This window comes from Filicampus tigris, chromosome 13 (genome assembly GCF_054856515.1).
Source record: "Filicampus tigris isolate MCC_2025a chromosome 13, RoL_Ftig_1.0, whole genome shotgun sequence".
Classification (NCBI taxonomy): domain Eukaryota; kingdom Metazoa; phylum Chordata; class Actinopteri; order Syngnathiformes; family Syngnathidae; genus Filicampus; species Filicampus tigris.
This window is the reverse complement of record NC_141229.1, coordinates 10,230,575-10,252,475: the sequence shown is the minus strand read 5'-3', so window position 1 is coordinate 10,252,475 and position 21,901 is coordinate 10,230,575. Positions and strand designations below refer to the sequence as shown.

The 21,901-nt window shown below is 39.8% G+C and overlaps 3 protein-coding genes across 8 annotated transcripts; 1 reads left to right on the top strand and 2 right to left on the bottom strand.

The window, feature by feature from the left end:
* Window positions 1-60: 60 nt before the first annotated feature.
* msh4 (mutS homolog 4) lies at window positions 61-8,579 on the bottom strand. Of its 5 annotated transcripts, XM_086050302.1 has the most exons (21): window positions 8,508-8,579; window positions 7,983-8,066; window positions 7,194-7,349; window positions 6,954-7,117; window positions 6,760-6,870; window positions 6,555-6,670; window positions 6,296-6,469; window positions 6,028-6,200; window positions 5,878-5,945; window positions 4,563-4,637; window positions 4,421-4,485; window positions 4,181-4,350; window positions 3,332-3,468; window positions 2,686-2,789; window positions 2,211-2,335; window positions 1,814-2,014; window positions 1,626-1,744; window positions 1,426-1,554; window positions 1,123-1,297; window positions 958-1,046; window positions 61-792 (listed from the first exon to the last, which is right to left on the bottom strand). In XM_086050302.1, exons 1-21 carry the CDS (start codon window positions 8,518-8,520, stop codon window positions 604-606), a joined length of 2,637 nt encoding a protein of 878 aa, XP_085906428.1. In that variant the 5' UTR covers window positions 8,521-8,579; the 3' UTR covers window positions 61-603. The 5 variants fall into 5 exon arrangements, with proteins under 5 accessions (XP_085906428.1, XP_085906424.1, XP_085906426.1 ...); XM_086050298.1 differs by having other exon boundaries at window positions 7,983-8,556; XM_086050300.1 differs by having other exon boundaries at window positions 1,626-1,705; window positions 7,983-8,556.
* Window positions 8,580-8,603: 24 nt separating this feature from the next.
* On the top strand, window positions 8,604-10,341 carry vcpkmt (valosin containing protein lysine (K) methyltransferase). 2 transcript variants are annotated; one of them, XM_086050296.1, is made up of 6 exons: window positions 8,605-8,866; window positions 9,062-9,175; window positions 9,271-9,343; window positions 9,453-9,572; window positions 9,682-9,733; window positions 10,018-10,341. In XM_086050296.1, the coding sequence occupies exons 1-6, from the start codon at window positions 8,610-8,612 to the stop codon at window positions 10,050-10,052; spliced, it is 651 nt and encodes a 216-aa protein (XP_085906422.1). In that variant the 5' UTR covers window positions 8,605-8,609; the 3' UTR covers window positions 10,053-10,341. The 2 variants fall into 2 exon arrangements, with proteins under 2 accessions (XP_085906423.1, XP_085906422.1); XM_086050297.1 differs by having other exon boundaries at window positions 8,604-8,866; window positions 9,682-10,341.
* An 8,460-nt stretch (window positions 10,342-18,801) lies between these two features.
* On the bottom strand, window positions 18,802-21,352 carry arf6b (ADP-ribosylation factor 6b). The gene is made up of 2 exons (XM_086049780.1): window positions 21,030-21,352; window positions 18,802-20,812 (listed from the first exon to the last, which is right to left on the bottom strand). The coding sequence occupies exon 2, from the start codon at window positions 20,224-20,226 to the stop codon at window positions 19,699-19,701; it is 528 nt and encodes a 175-aa protein (XP_085905906.1). The 5' UTR covers window positions 20,227-20,812; window positions 21,030-21,352; the 3' UTR covers window positions 18,802-19,698.
* Between the last annotated feature and the right edge of the window lie 549 nt (window positions 21,353-21,901).

Sequence of the window (21,901 nt, the reverse complement as noted above, 5' to 3'; positions counted from 1 at the left end):
ATGAGCGAACCAAGGAGATATATACCCGTGGAAACGTCTTTATTAGGCGTTACTGGATAAATCGTGGTAGCATTGTTCAGCGTAACACTTTCTTCAGTTTTTATATACGCTACAGTATTGTACTTACAAAAAGTTAAGGATACGTAGTACTCGATTTTTGATTGAAATTTTAGAATAAACCCCAAATTCACTATAAGCTTTACATGTTAACTTGATTTTACACTAAAATTTTAAATGAACGCCCGTCTTTTCGTTGTTCGAGTACTTTTTGCACATCTTGCTGTTATATGACAATTGGAGATGAAAAGCAAAATTCACTACTGTATAGGTCAGGGGTGTCCATCTCCAGTCCTCAAGGGCCGCTTTCCTGCCTGTTTTCCAGCTCTCCTTGCTGCAACGCACTGCAGCAAGAAGAGCTGGAAAACAGGCAGGACACCGGCCCTTGAGGACCGAGTTTGGACACCCCTGGAATAGGTGTTTGATCCATTAAGTGATCAGTACATTTCACGAGAAAGAAAGTGCATCCATATCGTGCCAGCCTTTTACTTTCTCACTTGATGTACATCTGGCACAGTCATTCCTCTTTAAGATTTGATTCCTCTTTTAGGTGTCAGAGGATGGTGGTAGCCTTGTAGCTTCCAGCTCTGCCTCATATTGCTTCCTTAGGCCCTTCAGATACATTCGTAGGCTGTCCGGGTCAAGCCTGGAGTTCCTGGCAGTCTGCAGCAGGCGGGTGGCCAAGCGGTGTAAAGCACGCTGTCTCTCTGTTTCTGGATCGCTCTTGCGCTTGGCCTTGGGAAGAATGTCCAAAACACATTTTACTTGTCAGAAACATTTGAAGGGGATTTGTGAAAGTAATTGAACACCAGGAGGTATATTGCATGATTTACTTTTTGCACACCGTGTTGGATATTCTGTACTAAAATGTACTTTAAAGGACCATTGAATGAAACCTACCAAAAGCTGCTTGCTGACTTTGGAGGCAATTGTCTTTGCTTCCTGGATTAAGCTCGAAGGAAGTGAGGTCATTTCTGCCGCTCTGAGACCTAAGAGAGCAATAGTACGATTTGTTTGTGTCCTTCTGACAAATATTTCATCACAGTGATTCAACAGACTATTTACCGTAATGTCTTTCTTCAGAGAATCCTTGACTCAATAAGTGTGTGTACACTATGCTTTCAGTGCCAGTTTGACGAGTGCGTGTGTGCTGAACCTGCATGTGCTGGTTGTCCACACTGGGATACAGAGATTGTAGTTGGCACAGCTCAAGGTAGTGTGTGGCAAACAGGGTGAAGGCCTAAGAACATGACAAACAACACAAAAGTAATAGATTTGTCATTGTAAGCAAATGTATAATATACAAATGTAGACAGAAGTAGGTCCATTGAGCTGCTTATGGAACAAAGAAATGTCAGTGCACTTTACCTTGAGGCCGAGGAGAAACTCACAAACTGAGTGACATATTCCAATGCCTTCCTCAGCACTGGTGCCACGTCCCAGCTCATCAATGATGATGAGGGACCGCTCGCTGACATTGTGGATTATGTATGACACCTTAAGGGGAGAGGAAATTTAATGATCAAGTAGTTATTTCTTTTACACATAATCGAAAGAATGTAGAGTACCTCCTTCATTTCCAACATGAATGTGGAAGAGTTAGTTTCAAAATCATCATCAACGCCAATTCGAGTGAAAATTTGATCTGCTACACGGAAAGAAGCATACTCGGCAGGGACAAAAGAACCTTTAAAAAATTTAAATCACTCAAATCTGAAATCACAGCAGTGTTGCTTCAAATGTAGTTAATACTGACCTATTTGAGCCATGATCTGGCACAGTGCCACCTGCTTGAGATACGTGGATTTCCCGCTCATGTTGGGCCCTGTGATGATGACAAAGTTGCTGCCCTCGGACACGTAACAGTTGTTGGACACAAGCTGCTGTCCGGGCATTCGCTCCAGGATGGGATGACGACCTTGTTTGATGGCTAATGTGTCTGTGAACTCCGGTCGCACTTTAACATAACAAAATAAGATGAAAAGAATCCATGTTATCTATTTATGAATACAATTGCAAAATATTGCTCTATATATTATTCATGTGTGACCTTGAGTGACAGAAAGGCGCACTGAAACGAAATTTATATACATACATATATATTAGGGGTGTAACGGTACGCTGAATCACATTTCGGATCGCATCACACTCACCATAGTCAGAGAGGGTGCATGCGTTTGCCAGGGACAGCAGCATATCCAGCATGGACACAGCATCAGACAGTTTGTAGAGGCAATGGATGTGCTCACGGATAGTGCTGAGCAGTTGACACACCACCCTTGGAAGGAGACAAGTTCAGTGCTAAGAGATTACTGTAATAAAAGTCTAGTCTTGTGTCGTGAATCTTCTGAGCGCCACCTTCAAGAGTGAAAAACCTTCAGTTTTATATTATTACATGCGAGGGCGACATACTTTAGGTTAGACACCAGGGACACAGTTATGCTTTTAAGTTTATTTACCCTGGCAAAATTTACAAAAACATGTTTTGGGAAAATGCGGCGAACGAGTCAGCGGGGATGTTCCCATTATTTCCTTTATTTTGTTTAATCTATTTGGAAATGCCTTATAGTTTAATTTGAAGCCCATCCATCCACCCATCTACATATATGAGTGTGTTTCTCTACTCACACATAGGACATGTGAATAATCTCCCTCAGGGCCTCATCACAGCGGTCGTTCAACTTCACCAGATCTGCGGTGGTAAAGCCATAGTTGTCCTTGTTTTTGACGACCTAAGAGAACAGATGCCGAATGCCACCAATTACACTCGACAAAAAAAAGAAATAAAAAAAATCCTATTTATGTTGCCTCAACTTTATGAGATTAAAGGAGGCAAATTGCAACTTTAAAACAAAGAACTGTGAAACCACAAACAAAAATGGGCATTATGTCACCAGGACAAACCCAAGTAAAAGTAAGCAAATGATACTAACACAGGATTCATGTCATGTCATCTTCCAAACCACTTATCCTGTACAGGGTCACGGGGAGGTGCTGGAGCCTATCCCAGCTGACTATGGGCAAAAGGCAGACTACACCCAGAACTGGTCGCCAGCCAGTCGCAGGGCACACAGACACTGTCACTGAGCAGGAACCGATCCCACGCTGCCCGCACACAACTCAGGCATGTGTACCACTACACCATCTGTGACCTTAACACACGATTCCAATGGCATAACATAATGCCAGGCAGTTTATTGTTTTAACTAAGTAAATAATTTTACTTTAGTAAAGATAAAAATGGAGCTTGTATTGTCATTCCATCTGATGATACCTTGATGAACTCAGAAGGAAGTTTCCCCTCCGGCAACAACATTCCGTCCAGCTTCATCTGGATGAAGAAACCTCGAGCGGAGCTGAAGCTTGTGCGCATGGGAAAGGCATACTTCTCCGCCATCTGGTTTACTAGTCCTGAGAAACACAACTGCTATGCTATTAACATTTCCAAAAGCATCCATGAAAGATAAGCCACTCGTGACAAAATAGCTCCAATGTAGGATGCATCCATATCCAAATGTTCTATGAATTGAAAGAAAAAAAATGGAGAATGAATTATTTTACCACGCACATAACAGCACATTTTACTGAAATTGGGAAAAGTGAGACACACAAATTTTCTCTCAACCTGTCAAGAATTCGAGAGATTTTGTTGTTAATATGGTATTTTTGTGTCTTTTAGCTTGAAAGTAAGCAAAATAGTGGCAAAAGACAGTACAGTAAGAAGTTGCGTCAGTTCACTGTTTATAACATTCTGAAATTGATTTATGCCTTTTCTTTCTGTATCTTAAAATGTTGAGGACATGCAATATTTTGCACCATTATACAAGATCTGGCATTAAAATCAACATCAACATTTTATATGGCTGCATTAAGAAAGAGAATACATAATTATGACATGGAACACATTTTGCCCAGGGAATGAATAATTCTGGGCCCAATTGTATTATTTTACATTGTCACCCATTACCTAAGATACACATTTTTTTTTAATGGATCATGGATTTCAAATGAACATCTTTAGAAAAAGAAGTACTGGTACGTACCTCTTAGAAAAAAAAAATCCAGGTTGGCACATTAAAAACTGTATACTAAAAGTTGCGTACAAATACTTTGATGTCTCCACCTGCAATGTCATCCACTATCTCGGTATAAGCTCGTCGGGCAATGTCCAGGAACTCATTGATGTTGGGTCGCACGGCATAGCACCTCTGCGTGCGCATGTTGAGGTTCCCCTTCAGGTAGGTGGTGTCATCATTAATAACGGTGAGGATCTGTTTCAAGATCATGTCAAATCTGAAGGCGTACACAAACCACTGTATAAGTACAAAGAACTATGATGACAGCTGCCACAAGACTTACAGACCTGTTGTCCTCCAGTGAAGTGCTGTATGCTTTAAGAAGAGCTGTGTTGCAGTTCTTTAACACCACCTGTTTATAATATTATCTTTAAAAAAATGTAAAACCTAAATGAAGCTATTAACTTGTGTATATTATCAGACACTAACACTCAACTGTGGCACCAAATCCAAAGTGTGTTTCAGCTGGATGACATGTGTAATCTTCACTTCTGCAACCTGAACCTACAAAAATAGAAAATATAACCAATTACTACTATATATGCTTCTGTGATCACTGAAGTTATATACACATTAAATAAGAGCAAAGAACCATATTTAATATTATACTACTGTACATTTAGAATCAACACATTTCACAATGAGAATGGTAATTGTAATAATTAAAAAGTTACAATTTAAGATAATGAAATGAAAAAGAATGTTATTTCAAATTTGAATACATTGACTATGTAACACTTTAACAATACATTTTTTAAACAAGATCTTACAGTGTTTTAAAGAGGAAGTCAAACCAAAAATGTTCTTTTCTTTCTTTTCAACATAATTATGTTCTATGTAGCCCCACTAATACATCATTGTGATTAATATTACGTTTGTGGAATATGACTTAAACCATTAAGGCCTAAAGCGCCGGTCTCAACAGCTCCCCAAAACCTAAGGTCGCCTTTGGAATTACCCTTGAAAACCTGAAGTTCTCCCAGAAATTCAACACTTACAAAATGATTAATATCTCAGCCCCTGTAGCAGACAGAAACATAATTCCAAAAGAATTAAAGAGCTTAGACGCGGCTTTGACACAGGCAGAATTTATTATTATTTACTGTTTCAATCGAAGATGTAAAAATTAACATGGCAGTTCAAGAGAAGCACTATTTTAATTTTTTTTTTAATTGAGTGGTGATTACCATCCTCTATTATGTTACAGAAACATCAATATTGTCATTATCTACAAACCATATTTGTGAATTTGGGCTTTTGTTTCATAAATCCAAGGATGAGGCAAAAGATCAGCACCAAAAATGTATTCTGTTTTATTGTAGATTCTACCATGACACTTTGTAAACTTTAAATTAGCCTGTTCAATAAGTCGATCAATACACAGTACTCTAAACTTCGAATCATCTGTATTGAGCCCCTCCCTTCCCACAAGCTGTACAATTAAAGAATTGGAACAAACAAAATCGCAGCCTACTTTAAACATATCCATGGTCTTTATGGTATGTCTCATGCAGTTGGTTAATTACTGTATTCAGCACACTAATGTATCAGCGCTGTCCTGTGAAAAACACGTATGTCCAATTTTTTTTTTTTTTCAATTTTCGCGTTAATGCGAAACACCATTCACGTAAAAATAAGAAAAATGAAAAACATGTACATAAGTGTTTTTCACAGGACAGTGACGATATGATAATTTAGATACAGGTATGAGTGCATAATAACTAATGAAAGTATGTCCACATACTGTCTCTTGTTTTGGGACCTGCACCAGAACAGAGAGCAGCTGGTCAATGTCAAGGAAGTGACCTATAGCTGAAAAAAAGACAGGGCCAAAATGTTCAGATAATTTTGTCAGTTTGTATAAGACTCAAGGTTGATTAAGGTTCGTTGGCACCATTCTTCAATCCAAAGAAGAGCTCTTCATTCTCTAGCATTTCTTGTATCGTGTCCAAGCGTATGTTGATGGTATCCACATCTATCAGAGGCTCCAGAATATTGGAGCGTAACCTTCTGGCGCCGCCGGGAGTTTTCGTGTAGTTAAGGACGCCTAGAAGGGTATGGTCGCTCCTATGTGCACGCAGAGTAAACGTACGGTAAACGCGTGACAACAAACACTACGTCTAAAATGACGTTTATTTGGTCATTGCTTACTCTTACTGTACCTGTGGTCTCTGTTGTTGACCACAAGCTCCATGTTACTGGCAGACGCTGAGTCGATCATAGCCGTCTGTTCGCTTCCTTTAAAACTCACTTTCAACGATTTGGCAGCATACACAGAGTTCTGAATGAACTCCAAGTATTTCAGCAAAGCAGCTGCAGCCGCTAGGCAATAATATCTACATAAATTGGGACAGTTGGTAAGAAAATGGTTGTCACAGTTTTATTTTTATTTTTTTCACATAATTGTACTCAAAGGCATACTTAGCTTGAACTTCCATCAGGACAGTGCTAAATTCTGGAGCACAGAGCTGCTGGATGTACTCCAGTCCTTTCTTCTCATTAAAATATTTCCTTTGAATTGCAGTGAAAGCAACATCCTGAAACAAAAAAATAAATGAATATTTGCACCAAATAGCACAATATTGACAGTTTTTTTATACTAAACACTATGTTCTTGCATCGACACCTGGAAGTTCTCTGTGATAAGGCTGAAGAGCTTTGTCCCTTTTCCCTTGTCACAAGCGGTGTCTGGCATCAGTATTTCCATCGGAAACAAGATATGGACCTTGGTTATGACCTTAAAAAGTGTACAGGGTGTCATCTTTCTACTACAAACATAGGAATTACAACTATAACAGCTTTAGTTAGTGCTTAGGTTACCTTGGCATATGTTCCAGTGTCCGCAAACTGAGAGAGTATAAGCTCTGGACATTTCAAATTAAGACTGGCCATTCCAATCTCACCCCTGGCCAAACCGCGCCCTTCAACCAGGGCGACAATCACAGTTGTACCAGAAGCTGTGGTAGAAGAGGAGCAACTTGCTGCTGCAATAAAAGAGAAATGAAAGTGAGAAAATATAACGTACCCTCTAACTCAAAGTACTGCTTTGGGCCACGATACCAGTATCAGTCAGCGGTGTCCGCGCAGTATGTGTGGCCCTCACAGAACCAGGGGTCTTCCTGACGCTTGGTGTTCCTCCAAGGTAGGAGCTGTCCGTGGTACAGGCACGGTGCGGCGGATTGGTCCTTCCTAACTGAAGGCAATGTGGGAACTGACCTTTTTCAGCAAAAGGAGTATATCTGAATGAATGTAAAACATTGCTCTGCCACAGCCTACTGTACACAACATGAAAACAACTATTTTGTATAGTCCTTCCTTGTTCCCATTAGCCTGTCCAAGATGACTTCGCGTGAGAGGCAGGGTACTCCTTGCCGTGCCAAATACAAGTCATATATAGGAGGGTGAAAAGGTAGCTACAGTATGAAGTTCGAAGAGTTAAATCAAGTTCTTTATTTACCTTCTTTATTTCCCTACAATGAATTACTCCATAGATGGGTAGGTTGAGGAGGGCCAGTTGAATGGCCACCCAAATCACAAGACCTCACTGAGAGTGCGATGTATTTCTTTTTATGGTGTGTTGTCAAAGATAAAATATATTCGGGAAAACCATGGACTGTTGATGACTGAATTAATTTAAGAATTATGCCAAGAAATTCATAACAATAAAGACCTTTGTGTCATGCCTGAGTGTCAAAACTTGACTAGAGGAAATTGTACATTATTATAATTTTCACTTAATAATGTTTTTTTTTTTTAATAATAAAACACTGCATACCGAGTTTTTACACCCTGTATTAAGAGACATGTTGTGCGAGCTTCAACTAAAAAGGTATCCATCCCTACATTTACCTGTGGCAGGGCGAGGAAGTGATGGACCAGTGCTGGAGTGAGAACTCCCTTCTTCAGGACAGGACGAACCAGGCGAGGCTGGTACTGGATTATAAGAAGTGGTTCCTTTAACAAGGCTTTGTTCAGATGGAGATACCTCAGAACTATGACAATTTTCGGAAGTATCACTAGTTGCAATCTCTTCTGTGCTGCTACGAAACATTGTTAAACGTCACAAAATCCACACTATATGAAGTCTGTTCCCCAAGTCAGTGGTAGCGCTTCAGTGTTAAATTTAGTAAAAAAAAAAAAAAAGTAAAAATATATATATATATATAAATATATCTACAGCAGCAAAAACACCTAGAGGAAACTGATACTAGCTAAGAAGCTAACAACCTACTGAACAAATTTATGGCGCGACCAGGCCCCCCGCCCCAATCTGCTCCCCTCCCCTCATCGTCTCCGCTCTCTTTACGTTAGGTTGGAAATAATATCTCTGACTATGTTCTAAATTTTATGGGCCGATTTATTACCACCACTTGCCTGAAAACAGCATTTGTACACGACAGCGTATGAAAGATATTATTTTAATTTTAAGGGCAACGTCAGCAGATGAACTTCCGTTTCCGGTAGGGTTTATTCAACATGGCGGCACAGGGAGAGCACAACAAGTATTTTGTTAGAGAAATTGAGAAAAACGATGGTTCTGTTTTGATAGTGAGCCAGTGTTACATGGGAGACGTGGGCTGCGTGGTGTGGGATGCGGCTATCGTTCTTGCAAAATATTTAGAAACAAAACAATTTTACGATCCATCCATAGGAGTGAATTTATGGGCTGGCCAAAGAGTGGTGGAGTTAGGAGCTGGGACAGGGGTCGTTGGTTTGATGGCAGCAACATTAGGGTGAGTTTAAATGAAATATATAGCGTATATAATTTTCACACAAATATTTACTGTTTATGTACACATTGAGATATTTAGCCCTATGAATGGAACTGTTGTCGACTGAAGACCTCCTGTATCACACTTGACGTTTCAGTTTTAGCTCACCCAGTTCATGTCTTGTTAATTCCTGGTTCGTTGTCTTGATTCCCGTAGCGCTTATGTTAGTGTGACAGACTTGGAGGATCTACAGACTCTCCTGAAAGTGAACATTCAAAACAATCAGACTTTTATCAGTAGTGGATCCATAACTGCAAAGGTACTGAAATGGTTTGTACTATTTTTTATATTTAACATGCTTGATTGTAGGTGATTGTCTGTGGGTGGGTACTCCCATTTATATTCTGAGGTGTTCTTTTGCTCAGGGGTGAAGATGTATCTGGTTTCCTTCCACATCCAAACTATATCCTTATGGCAGATTGCATTTATTACAAACAGGTATTGATACAGATTTAAGTCAAAATGGACGTTTTGCATGTTTTCATCCTGTCTACTTCTGGCATTGTAACACATTTCTCCTCAAATGGTTTCATTTATTCCCCTGCAGTCAATTACTCCGCTGGTGGAGACCTTGAAGCTGCTTTGTGGACCAGAGACCTGCATCATTTGTTGCTACGAGCAACGCACCGAGGGCATCAACCCAAAAGTAGAGAAGCAGTTTTTTGAGGTCAGTGCCATGTCTTCTAGTTGTAAATATACTTGTATGAATACAGAATAAATCCAGTATTGGGCCTTGCTACTCAATTTGTCGTGTCCTTTTTTATTTCATCCTTTAGGTGCTGGAACAAAGCTTCAACTGTGAAGAAATCCCTTTGCACAAACACGATAGTGAGTTCAGTAGTTCAGACATCCACATCCTACATGTTAGGAAAAAAGTTTGAACTTGTAAGATGACATTTGTGTAAATGTATTATGTTTCTTTGGTGGAATATAACCTGGATTTGTTGCCAGCCAAGCTTAGTGCACACAGAGACCAACAACTGTTTATATTAGGGCCAGGTGATTATGGAAAAAATAATAATCACAATTATTTTGATTGATATTGAAATCATGAGGAGATTTGAAGTCTTCAATGAATGTAACAATAATGTTTTTCAAATGTGGGAGGATAGTGGACTACTCAAAGAAAACCCACGCAGCTACATGAGACAACATGCTACAACTTCACACAAGGAGTCCAGGATCAAGTTTCACTTTGCTGCTCAAATAATGCACACAAAATGTGCCTATTTTGTGGTACAGTGTTTGACATTTATTCTTTAGTTGTTAATTTAACAATTACCTGTAAATGCATGTCATGAATCCATGTGTGAATGCCCCAAGTTTGCAGTACAGCTAAAGCATTGTCTATTTGTAACACTAGGGGGCAATAGTTTCCATAAAAAAGAAGCATGTATGAGATTGAGTCTGAAATAAAGTTGCAATTTCATTATGAATCAGAGATTGGCGGTTATTTTTTCTCCATAATGTCATTTTAAATCAGTCACATGACTGTCAATTCAGCATCATGCACAGGCTACAGTCACAGACTAAAATGTGTACTAAATACTGTATTTATCTATGCTTCAAGTCAGTGCTGTGAATGCCAACTCTTGTGCCACTCTCCATGCTAGGGGAATTCCAGCCCAAGTCCCAGATGAGGTCCAAGATTATGGCTCTTTTACAAGTATAAAGCGTGAAGTACACCCCACTCTCCCACAGGCATGCGGGGGGCCTCTTTGCCGCCTTTCATCCTCCTCACTGTTTACCCTCCTGAGCTCTGGTGCAACAGCCAAGGCAACCAACCTCCAATGGCCATATAATTTTGCCTAAAACAGTTTTAGTGAAAAACATTTTTACCCCCCACCCCCCCAAAAAAAGGAACTCTGAAGATACAAAGATGCATTTGCTTCAGTTTTCATGGAATAGGCATGTTAAGCAATAGGTGAAACACCCTATCCAAAAATGTACTTGGCATCTTCAGAAAACATTTTGCAATTCATGAAACTTCATTTGGGAGGTCACATTTTTTTAGAAACAATTATTAACTTTTGAATGAAAACAACTACCAATAATTCAAATGCAGTACTATTAGTAAAATAAATGTAAAATAAAAATAAACCAGAACTGGGCACTTTACCCTTTTTTGTCAGTCCGTCCATCCGCGACCTGGTTACCCTTCCGTTCTCGTCCCTTCGTCCTTAACAAAAATGATCGTCCTCCAACCCCGTCTGTCCTTGTCCTTTTAAAGCGCTTCCGTCCATACATTCCGTCAGTCCGCCCTTCCCCACTCTCCATCACCGCCCAAAAAAATAAAAAATTAAAAAATGTAAAAAGTGTCCGTGCATGACATTATTTCAAGCTCATTAGCTGATTTCTTATGCACATCCACTTACCAGCTGGGAGCTCTTGAGTGGATTGAATTGTTTACAATAGTTTAACTAAGAAGAAGCCAGGGAACACACGAGAATATTTAAGTCTGCGTAATAACACAATATTATTGGGTTTTGTTGCACGTTTTAACTTTTAATTGCGTTGTTTTGCAATAAAAATAACTATTGCAAAATATGGCAACGTTATTTTAGAAGGAGAACGAAAGTCTTCCAACTCCGGGTCATAGCTTCCAGTGTTTTTTTCCCCCCTCGTCAGTGAAATAGGTGTCCACTAGACGGCAGACTATGTCTGTGAGAACAATCCTGCAGGAAGAGAACACACATGAAAAGAGCGCTCCAGTGTTGTGCAGGCTCAGCATGCAAGCTTGCTTTTTAAAAGAACCCAACGCAACACGTCAGACACTTGACCAGGTTAGGGATGATTAGAGGGACTGATGAAAACCTACCTCCGTCCTTGCTTAGTCCCTCCGTTTTAAAAGAGTGTTCATCCTCTGTCCGACCATCCACAAAATGGGCCGGACCGTTCCGTCCCAGGGACAGAATGCCCACCTCTGCTGTAAACATTGCTGAACATGTGTTGTACATGTATGTAGCCTGGAGGCAGAATGGCAGCGATTTCTGCCCGCAGATGGTGCTAATAGTGGAAAATTAGGCAATTTAATAGAATAAAATGTCAGTTAACGACCCATCTTAAGTCCTTTATAAATAACTAAATAAGCATAGGGTGTGCACACTTGTTTATTATAGAATTGAGTTTTCTTTGATACAGAATATCTTCTTATTGCAATCTATGCTGGTTGTTTGTATTCCAAACACCAATCTATTTAAACAAGTTGAGTTCCAAATACCATCTATGCAACGCACACACCTTTCTCTGCTTATTTTACATAGAATAAGAAGAAAACAGATGGGTGAGGGAGTGTGTGAGACAGTGCTCAGTCAGCAGCACCACTCTGCTGCATCACGGTCAAGTGACACAGAGGAGTCTTTGTGTCATCATCATCATTATCATTATCATCGTCATGTTGCCTGGAGCCAAGAGATGTCATGTTCCCCATGAAGACTCATTCTCTCAGTGGTAAGGTGTGGCTTCAAAATAGACATCTAACTGGGAAGGTTAAAGATGGAAATGGCTGTGTAAATGCGTGGTACTGCACACTCATGGATCATTCATCTCTATTTCACTTGCCAAAGATGACTCAACTCAAATAAATGCTCTCATGAATGCCTCAGAGACACAGTCAGCGCTCCAGTGAAACTCATTTGATTAGTGCTCTCAGGGGTTACATAATGAAATGTATCATTTCGGACGGCTTCTAATGGTGTATGGTGCTTGCAGGCCTGACAGACCAAACATAATGGTTAAATCCCCCCCCTCCACACACACACATACAGTGGACCCAAAGAGGGTGTGCTGTAAAGACAGCTGTGCTGCAGTTGATTGGGTATACACAAGCACACTATAACACAGGCATGCACATGTGTGCTACTGTTTTAAGACCTTTATGCATTATTCTTCCAAAGTATTGGCGAAACACTGTTTATTTAAAGCGGAGGTCACCCCAAACATTGTTTTTTTTTTTTTCTTCAAGAATATGTCCCCAGCAGGCCCACTAGTTGGAACACTGCATTCTGATTAATTTTTTATTTGTAGAATATAAGTTAAGCAGCAAAATGCACTCGTTCTTAGCCATCTCTGGGGGCGGCCATTTTGTCTTATGTCGCCTGAAAATGACATCACAAGTGCTCACAACGACCAATCACGGCTGATATATACTGATATATATATATATATATATATATATATATATATATATATATATATATATATATATATATATATATATATATATATGTGTGTATATATGTATATATATGTATATGTATATATATATATATATATATATGTATATATATATATATATATATATATATATATATATACATATATATATATATATATATATATATATATATATATATATATATATATATATATATATATAAATATATATATATACATACATACATATCATATATATTTTTCATTGCTTGAAATCAAACAAAATGTTATTACCAGTACTCATCTTTTGTGAGATGGGGTCCAAGCAATTTTTATTATTACTACAGGTAAATATTTTGGAGGGACTGAATCATAGTGCCTTTTCGGCTGGCTGCCATGCCAGCAAACCAAGCAAGAGTCCATCCATTATGTCTTGTATGGAAGCATGCTATTTCTAAGTAGCAAGCTCCTCTGTAATTACATACTAACTTGTCAAACATACAGAATGTAGTTAGTATTGGCCAGCTTTAGGAAGATCTTTCCGTGTGAGTGATCGGATGGTTCAACTTTGAAATTTAAATGTGCGTGATGAGGCGGTTCAGGAAGCCAAAAAAAGATTCTCCAGGCAGATGACATTTGCACTTTGTCCTGTGTGTGTAACCTCTTGGTCAAATACACTGAACAAACAAAAGATTCACTTCTTTTTAGGGATAGATGCTCTTTGAGTCAAGTGAATTGACTGTACTGTGGTGTGGTTTCTCTTTCAAAGCAAGACTGATAATGCTTGTCTGTGACGTCCTTGACTCTGTGTGTGTGAGTGTTTTACAGCTGAATAAACACAGTTCAGGGACCAACCAACTATGTGGACAAATGTCAGGTTTTCACATGAGTAAAATCTGTGATGCTTAACTCATTCTCTCCCAATGGCATATTTATATGTCATTTCACAGAGGGTCTGAACAAGTCTGGTACTGAATGAGTTAAGAATGGAATGTGGCTACTTTTAAAGTCTACAATTATAGACTTGTTTTTACAATTTTATGATTACTGTCTTAAATCATGTAATTAATACTTGTATAAGCACTTCTATCTATTACAATCCAAATTGGTTATGTCAAACAGGAATCTAACAAACTCTGATAATTTTCTGCTCTGGTGAATTTGTAATAAAAGATTGCATGTAATGTTCAGGTAGAAATATGAAAGGAATTCGTTTTGGTCTATTGCGCAAAGTGCTCCCTTTCACTGTGGTTAAAAAGTAAAATAAAAGATGCACTACTCCTTTGAACAACGAACCACAGCAGGACACCTGAAACAACTTTCGGCTGCTTCTGGAGCTGCCAGAAGTTGTTACTTATAGCTCCCATGAAAAGAAGGTAAATGCTCACGTTTGTTAAGCAAACCAAAGAGCCGTTTTTACCGTCCTTGAGGATAGGCTTTGCCTGAATAAGCATTGCCTTTGTAAACTGTAGGAGGGTGGGCGTTCCCTGCTGAAATCTTGACATAAATGCACCACTGTAATAATATGCTTTGCTTCTGTGCTTGAGCATTACAAATCCTGCAGTTGTACATCAAGCCAGAAATAACTTTAAGGGACACTGGGGACATTTGTAACCCCAGCGGGCATACGATGTCAATTTAACATCAATATGACATCAAATTCATTCAATTGATTCCCACAGATGCCCACCGGGACACAGGTCACTTGTTATACTTGCAATTACTCCAATCAGGAACAAGTTAGAAATCACCTGATTGACTCTGCACATGTTCACTTTAGTTCTTACTAAACATGAAAAATTAGTGCCCTTAAGCAGAGATAGCAGAATTTGAAAGGGAGAACAGTATTTTGAGGTAAGAAAAGATATTTACCTCCCATGTATTATGCAGACCATTTTGTGTGAGATGGCCCAAAAGGAAATATTGGAAGTGGAAATAAATCTGGATGGATACAGGAGGATGATTTGTGGTATTTCTCAAGCACTTTGCAAACTACACCAAAGTCAGCCATGAGAAAAGGATGCTACTTCTCTTGGGCAATCATATCTCGCACCACTCTATCGCAGCCTTCGGCTTCTACAAAACCAATGGATTAGTGATGCTAACTATTCCTCCGCACTCCCGTCACAAACTTCAACCACTCAATCGAAGTGTCTATGGGCCACTTAATAACGTTAATAACGGGAGCAATTGGCTGAGGTTGACAGGTATGATTGAAGTTAGTGCACACTCCCGCCTTGTGTCCAGTTTAAATAATATAAATTATCAAAATGTTGTGTAGTTTACTAGTTTCAGTCCTGTTCTCTGCAGAACCACTTTTTTTTATTACAAATTGTTAACAAAAAAGCTTTTATTATCTTAAGTTATTGTCGTGGGCTTTAACTCATATTACATTTCACTCTAAGGTATGTATGATATAGGCAGTTAATGCAGAGTACGAATATTTTTTGGTGAATGGGAATTCGAATGGGAAGCAAGATTCTGCACTTATGGTACTCCATAAGAAACTTGCTCAGGAGAAGGGATTAGGAGGGGGTAGAACTGTCAGCAGCTCTTCCTCTTTCCTTTTAGCATTGAGGAACTCACTGGAAATTTGTGGCGCACTCTTGCATTTTGGTGGCACTGAAAGCAACAGCAGCAGATGTCCCATCAGGTCATCGTCATAGTAACTGAACCAATAAACATGCATTGTGGTCAACCCAAAACAAAACCGGATTGGAAATTGGAAACACTAGAGCAGTTAAATTGAGTGGAATGGATTAAGTATCAATTAAGAAAAAAAAATCGCATTCAGAGCAACATGCCACATTCTGTCCTGCCTGTTTCACAGACAAAAAAGTATGAGACTTATTTCACGATGGCTAACATTTTCTCTCAGGAAGTGGAAGGCATTCCATGCGCCCCAAAAAAAAAATGCCAGGAGGACTCGTCTCTACAGAGGAGCAGTCGTAAAAATGTTGCTTACAGTCTCTGTCTTCGCCCTGGGGGGCCCTGGTAGTGTTGCCAATAAAACAGCAAGAATCATAGAGTTGTAATGAAGTGGTGCAACCCAAAGTGGCCATTACAGCCCAATTAAAGTGCCATCGGCAGCTAATGGAGGCCTGGACCAGGCGCTCACTGAAATTCACTCTGAAGCATGAGGGGCTGTTTACACAACACACTTTTCATTCCAAAATGGATAAAAAAACATGTGGTTTTGGCTTTGATTCATTTAGGAGTCAGTTGCAGGCGCAGTTTACACAAGACTGTTTTTAACTGAAAACATTTGAAAAAAATGTTTTGGTTGACTTGACAATGGTGTTTTGGAGCTTCAAAACGCACACATCTTTAAAATAATGTTCACAAAAATAAACCAAGCATCTTTGATTTGATGTGTTAATATGATGCATTCATGGAAGACTTAAGGAGGAGGAAGTGATTACTCAGCAGCAGCAGCAGCAGCAGCAGCATAAGCTGCAATAATTCAATGAGGTCAGCAGTGACGAGGGAAATGAAACCCCCAAAGAATGCTCACTTCTTTTTACTCATGTTATGCAGTGTTAACACTGCATGAGACTGCAGATCACTGTCAGGCCTCAAGATAATATTCTCTCCTCAATCCTGTACTGTGTGACAATTTAAATCAAGAAATCCCTTGGCAACATTAATTGTGTGCAGTTTTTTCAACAAGGCTACATGACTACAGACTTGTATTGTCAGTTTTACAAGTTACAGCATTTTAAGACTTTAAGTCAACACCCTCCACATTAGAGCGGGAATAGCAGAGTAACTTGAGAATCATTAATCAATATTATTGAGATATATTTTGATACAATATATTACCACATGGCAATGTCACAGAAAATAATACACAAAATAAACACACAAATACACAACAAGTCAGAAGACTGGACACAAAAAAAATGAGAGAACTGGAGAGAAGCGGAGCAGAATTCGCTCAAAACTTTCAATGGTCATTCAGATGTGCTGCATTAACATCACACCGAAAATGATACGAAGATAGGCATTTTGCCAAATGAACCAACTTGTCATTGAGCAAGTCCATACTCGAAGAGCGACAGTTTTGATTGAAGCCAACAAGCATCAACATGCCCACTTATACAATGAGATCCAAGCTGTATCAAATATTCTGGCTTTATAAAAATAATAATGATTTATTTTGATTTACACTGTCAGGGGTTTACAATTTGATATAATGTTCACTGTGTGATTGTTGTTTGCAGTGGTGTAAAACAGTACTATACCGACAGCGGTTCATAATATTTTCTACTTTTATCTACTTTATGGGCAGTCTGTCAATCTGAGTGGGCCTGTGCACACCCAGGCCCACCCATGGCTCCGCCCCTGTATTCAAATGACAGCAAGTGGCAAAATGGCCTGAGATGGACAAAAACAGGTGGAATTTTCTGTGTCACTTCATATTCCACAAACACATTATTAATCAGAAATCCGTGTTTTTACTAGTGGAGTCGCATAGAACAGAGAACAATATTTTGGGGTTCTTTAAAGTGCCATGTTTTTAACGTCAACTTCAATTGTTCTTGTAAGCTTTTCCGGACATTTTATTTTTGCTTTACAGCAGAAGCTAGTGATAGGCCTATGCAATGTTGTCTGCAACAAACAAAATGTTCAACCTTGGTTTCATCCAATCATAACACATTTCCCCACTTGATTTGGTAGATTTCAAAATTCTTTTACCCTGTAAGATATGGTCTCTCTGTAGCCCATAGGCCTGCAGACATATGAAGAACAACATGAACGTTTTAAACAACCAGTACTGTATTTGCCAGAAATTTCTGCAGAATCTTCACTGTTACTGTTGGCCTTTTATCAACCTACCTGATGAGTTTGTTTCTTGCCTTTACACCAATTTTTGGTCAGATATAGTTTTCTCCACTCGATGACTGAATTCTGTGTAATTGAAATTTTGTACCCTTCTTGAGTGATACTTTTGTACACTGTGATACCTCTGATACTTTAACAGCTCTCTGCATAAAAAGCGTTTTAGAACATCTGAATTTTATTTAATGTTAGAGGCACTCTACAAATGGTTGTAGGTACGTGTTAACTCCCGTTTTACACACGTTTCCAATGGGAGTGGTTAATTCTGAACACAGCCACACCCTAAGAGGGGTGTGCACACTCGTGCAACCACATTATCTTGGCTATGTTAATTTGCCCCCTTTAATGTTTCATTTCTCTTCAAATGAGTAGAACAAGTTGCAGTCACTTTAATGTGGTTGTTTTATTGATTGATCTTATTTTCACAAAAAAATGACACTTGAAGAGGTGTGTAGACTTTAGAACCACTGTGCTTTTCAATTCTACCTAAATCAGTAATTAAATTTCTAACCATTGTTGGCAAAAAGGCACATGCTAAAATAAAGCCACTATGCTTCAGTGAACTGATTTTTATCCCACGGCCAGTTCTGAGCATACACAATGCAGCATAGTGTAGTGACGCCCACTCTCACGCAAACAATCATGAGGTTATGCTGTTGCTCCAGAAAGACCAACAATTTAACTTCCTGTTTTGAACATTCTCCCATTGACAAGCAAGGGCATGGTGGACACTGGACAGAAACATTCAATTTGTGGTTTCTATGAACTTTCCTTTGGTAGGAACGTTAGTAGCTGCAGCCTGTGTAAAGGGATCTTGTTGAGTTTGTTCAGAGATTAATGCATTTCGCCAACATGCTTTGAGTAAGTCTGTCTTGGTATAAAGTAACATCACAAAGACATGGATTTCAAATCACTTTTTTAATAAGACATTACAATGACAAGGTCTGTACATGGATCCCCCACCCCGCCCTGATCAAAATAGGAGCTGCAGCACACTTTTGACCGCATGACAGAAGGTCCCTGGTGGAGGTTTGCTGCACTTCATGCTACAGGTACAGGCTATCATATCATGCCCCAATACTGAGACTAATCAATATCAGATCGAGAGAACTCTGAGCTGAAGGACATTCCCTTGGAGAGCGTGTGGGTTTCCTCCCCCAAAACAAAAAAATGCATCCCAACAAGCATGTTAAGAGTATTTGGAGGCCCATTTGTTGAATAGTCAGCACATTTAGGTATCAAGACATGACATCAGTATATAGCCCATATAGGGGAATTGAGTGAGAGGGCTAATGTAATGTGAAGTATTCCTTCTCTCAAGTCAAGACAGATGGCAATGGCGAAACTCTCATTTGCAGCAATCAATACCTTTCTAAGAAGTACTATTTACCATAGTACTAGGTCAAAGTCCAAACATTTAACATCTCCTTTAACAGAAAACAAGCAAAAATTAAAGAGCCCCAGCCTAAGAATGCAGATAACTTCAGCGTCATTAGAAAAATTATATAAAACAGGAAAAACAACAGGCAAAGGTGGTGAATTGTTTGTGGCTTCCACAATAGAATTACTTCATTGAATATTCAATAAACAAGCCCTAAAATGCTGTGATAAATGTATGCTACACAGGACAAGCATTTTTTCAAACCAGCAATCCAATCTGCAGATAAATTAGTCATGGGGTAATTGCAGTATTAAAAAATAAATGAGGCTAATCAATTTGTACTTAATCATACTCATTGGAGAGGTTCTTTGTAACTTTGTTATAGTTTTGACCTAAAACAGTCAGCACTCAATCATTAAGATTTGTAGTTAGAGGTTAGCCATGTCAGGCCCTCATAGAGTCCATCACCTGTGGTCGCACACGAGGGTTGAACATACCAATTCCTATCTCGGATGCGTGTCAATCCGAGCTTCTCTTGGATTTCGTGCGGCTTCATGGCATCGGGAAGGTCTTGCTTATTGGCGAAAATCAAGATGATGGCATCCCTCATCTCTCTGTCATTGATGATGCGGTGGAGTTCCTGCCGTGCCTCGTCGATGCGATCCCTGTCTGCGCAATCCACCACAAAAATGAGCCCCTGGGTGCCCGTGTAGTAATGTCGCCACAGGGGCCGAATCTTATCTTGGCCGCCGACATCCCACACGTTGAACTTGACATTTTTGTAGGTGACAGTCTCCACGTTGAAGCCCACAGTGGGGATCGTGGTGACGGACTGTCCCAGTTTCAGTTTGTAGAGAATTGTTGTCTTTCCGGCGGCATCAAGTCCAAGCATTAATATTCTCATCTCCTTGTTCCCAAATATCTTTGAGAGCATCTTCCCCATTTTCAACTCTTCTGCATAAATACCTTGCTGGTAATGAGAAAATAAGGCAGGAGCACTCTGCTTATTTTAGAGGAGCTTCAGTTCAGTTACAGGCTTATTGGTGAAAGCATGACTCCCAATAACAATCTTAGAAATACACTCTCATGGTGAGTCTAACTACAAGAGCTTGAGGGGCATGGACGTGTACGTTCAAAGTAGCACTGTGTGTGAGCGGGGCCTTTTCACACCATGCCTCGTTACTCTACGAACTTGGCAGCAGCTGTTGCGCGATGGGCATTCTTGGGCACGAATCAGCCAAAAGTTGGGTTCCCACAACAGACTATGGTGTACATAAAGGGGATATTGTATCACTAAACGTCGCGGTGAAGTCTCTCGGGCGACGTGTGACGCGCCCCTTAACCGGTTGCACCCCGGCTCTCTGTCAGCACTACCGGGTAAGAAAAGCAGCTTTCTGCGGCTAACGCAATTCCAGCCAAAGCTTTGCGCCAGTTAACTTCGCCTTCCCGGTTACGGAGGTCCTCGACAAGCAAGTCCTCTGTGGCTCAGCAACACATGCACTCAACCAGCAAAGTTCACGACTCGCCCCCTGTAAGGAGATTAAATAGGAGTGTCAGACAGGCATCCCAAATTAGCCCATGTCCGCTAATGACGGCTAGCAAGCTAACTAGCGTAGCCGGCTAGCTCGCTAACAGTTAGCGGCAACAAACCAGCCAGATCCTGTTACAGAATAAGCGGCAATATAGAACAATACGAGTATCGACAGACTCTACGTAGACCTATTAACTGGAATATTAGCAATTTACCTCCGTTCAGCCTCCCACTTTCGATTAATTCTCCCAGAAGCAGCCTTTCTCCTGAAAGCCGAGCTGGTCGCGGCGCTGATACACCGGAAAGGTGTGGAGCTGCCTTCTCTGCCACTTCCTGCCGCTCACTTCTTCATTCACTTGCGGGTGGAGCTCTCTGGCTGTTGCGATGCCCTCAGAACGACAAACTGATACAATCAAACTCCCACAGATTTCTCCACCGCAAGACTTCTGCACGTCAAAGACATCAAAGCAAACACGCAAACAGCATTTCAAACGCAGTCAACAAAAAGATCTGAGACATCAAAGACTGTTGCAGACCAGTTAAGCCCCCCCCCTCTCAATTTAATGGGTGGTTCTGAGTATTCTGGAAAGAAACAAAACACTACTGAAAACTTAGACGTTTGGTTCGTTTAATTATAGTTACTTCAACACAAAGAGTAATATTACCATCTTGTGGTGGATAGACGTAGCTACACGAGATTTGAACATTCGATTGATCTACTGCAGCAATGAATTCCCTGGGTCACTTTGACCCGAGACCTGTGAATTATCTCAAGGGCACATATAGTAAATGTACCCTTAGTCTTTTTTTTTAGTTTTAATTGTCTTATGTTTAACAATATTTATGTTTGTTTTTTACTTTAGGTTATCACGCTTTGTGTGCAGCTGTGGTTGTTTTTGAAGTGCTCTATAAAATTGATCTGAGTTGAGGTAAAGTTTTTGACCCAAAACATAACAAGACGGTTAAACAAAGTAGCCGCAACTTTAACCTCTAAAGTGCTCAAAACAATTTAGCATTTAAAATATATAACTTATAAAATACTAACCTGAAACTATATCAATGCCAAAACCTTCCTCCATAATGCGCA

What these genes read in the sequence shown, in the direction of transcription:
- msh4 (XM_086050298.1), bottom strand. Translation starts at nt 8,184, where the DNA reads ATGTTTCGTAGCAGCACAGAAGAGATTGCAACTAGTGATACTTCCGAA. An exon ending in ACACTGGAACATATGCCAAG is followed by an intron (nt 6,871 to 6,953) that starts GTAACCTAAGCA and finishes ACACTTTTTAAG; the next exon opens with GTCATAACCAAGGTCCATAT. An exon ending in CCAGATCATGGCTCAAATAG is followed by an intron (nt 1,745 to 1,813) that starts GTCAGTATTAAC and finishes AATTTTTTAAAG; the next exon opens with GTTCTTTTGTCCCTGCCGAG.
- arf6b (XM_086049780.1), bottom strand. Translation starts at nt 20,226, where the DNA reads ATGGGGAAGATGCTCTCAAAGATATTTGGGAACAAGGAGATGAGAATA.
- vcpkmt (XM_086050297.1), top strand. Translation starts at nt 8,610, where the DNA reads ATGGCGGCACAGGGAGAGCACAACAAGTATTTTGTTAGAGAAATTGAG. An exon ending in ACTGCAAAGGTACTGAAATG is followed by an intron (nt 9,176 to 9,270) that starts GTTTGTACTATT and finishes TCTTTTGCTCAG; the next exon opens with GGGTGAAGATGTATCTGGTT. An exon ending in TAGAGAAGCAGTTTTTTGAG is followed by an intron (nt 9,573 to 9,681) that starts GTCAGTGCCATG and finishes TTCATCCTTTAG; the next exon opens with GTGCTGGAACAAAGCTTCAA.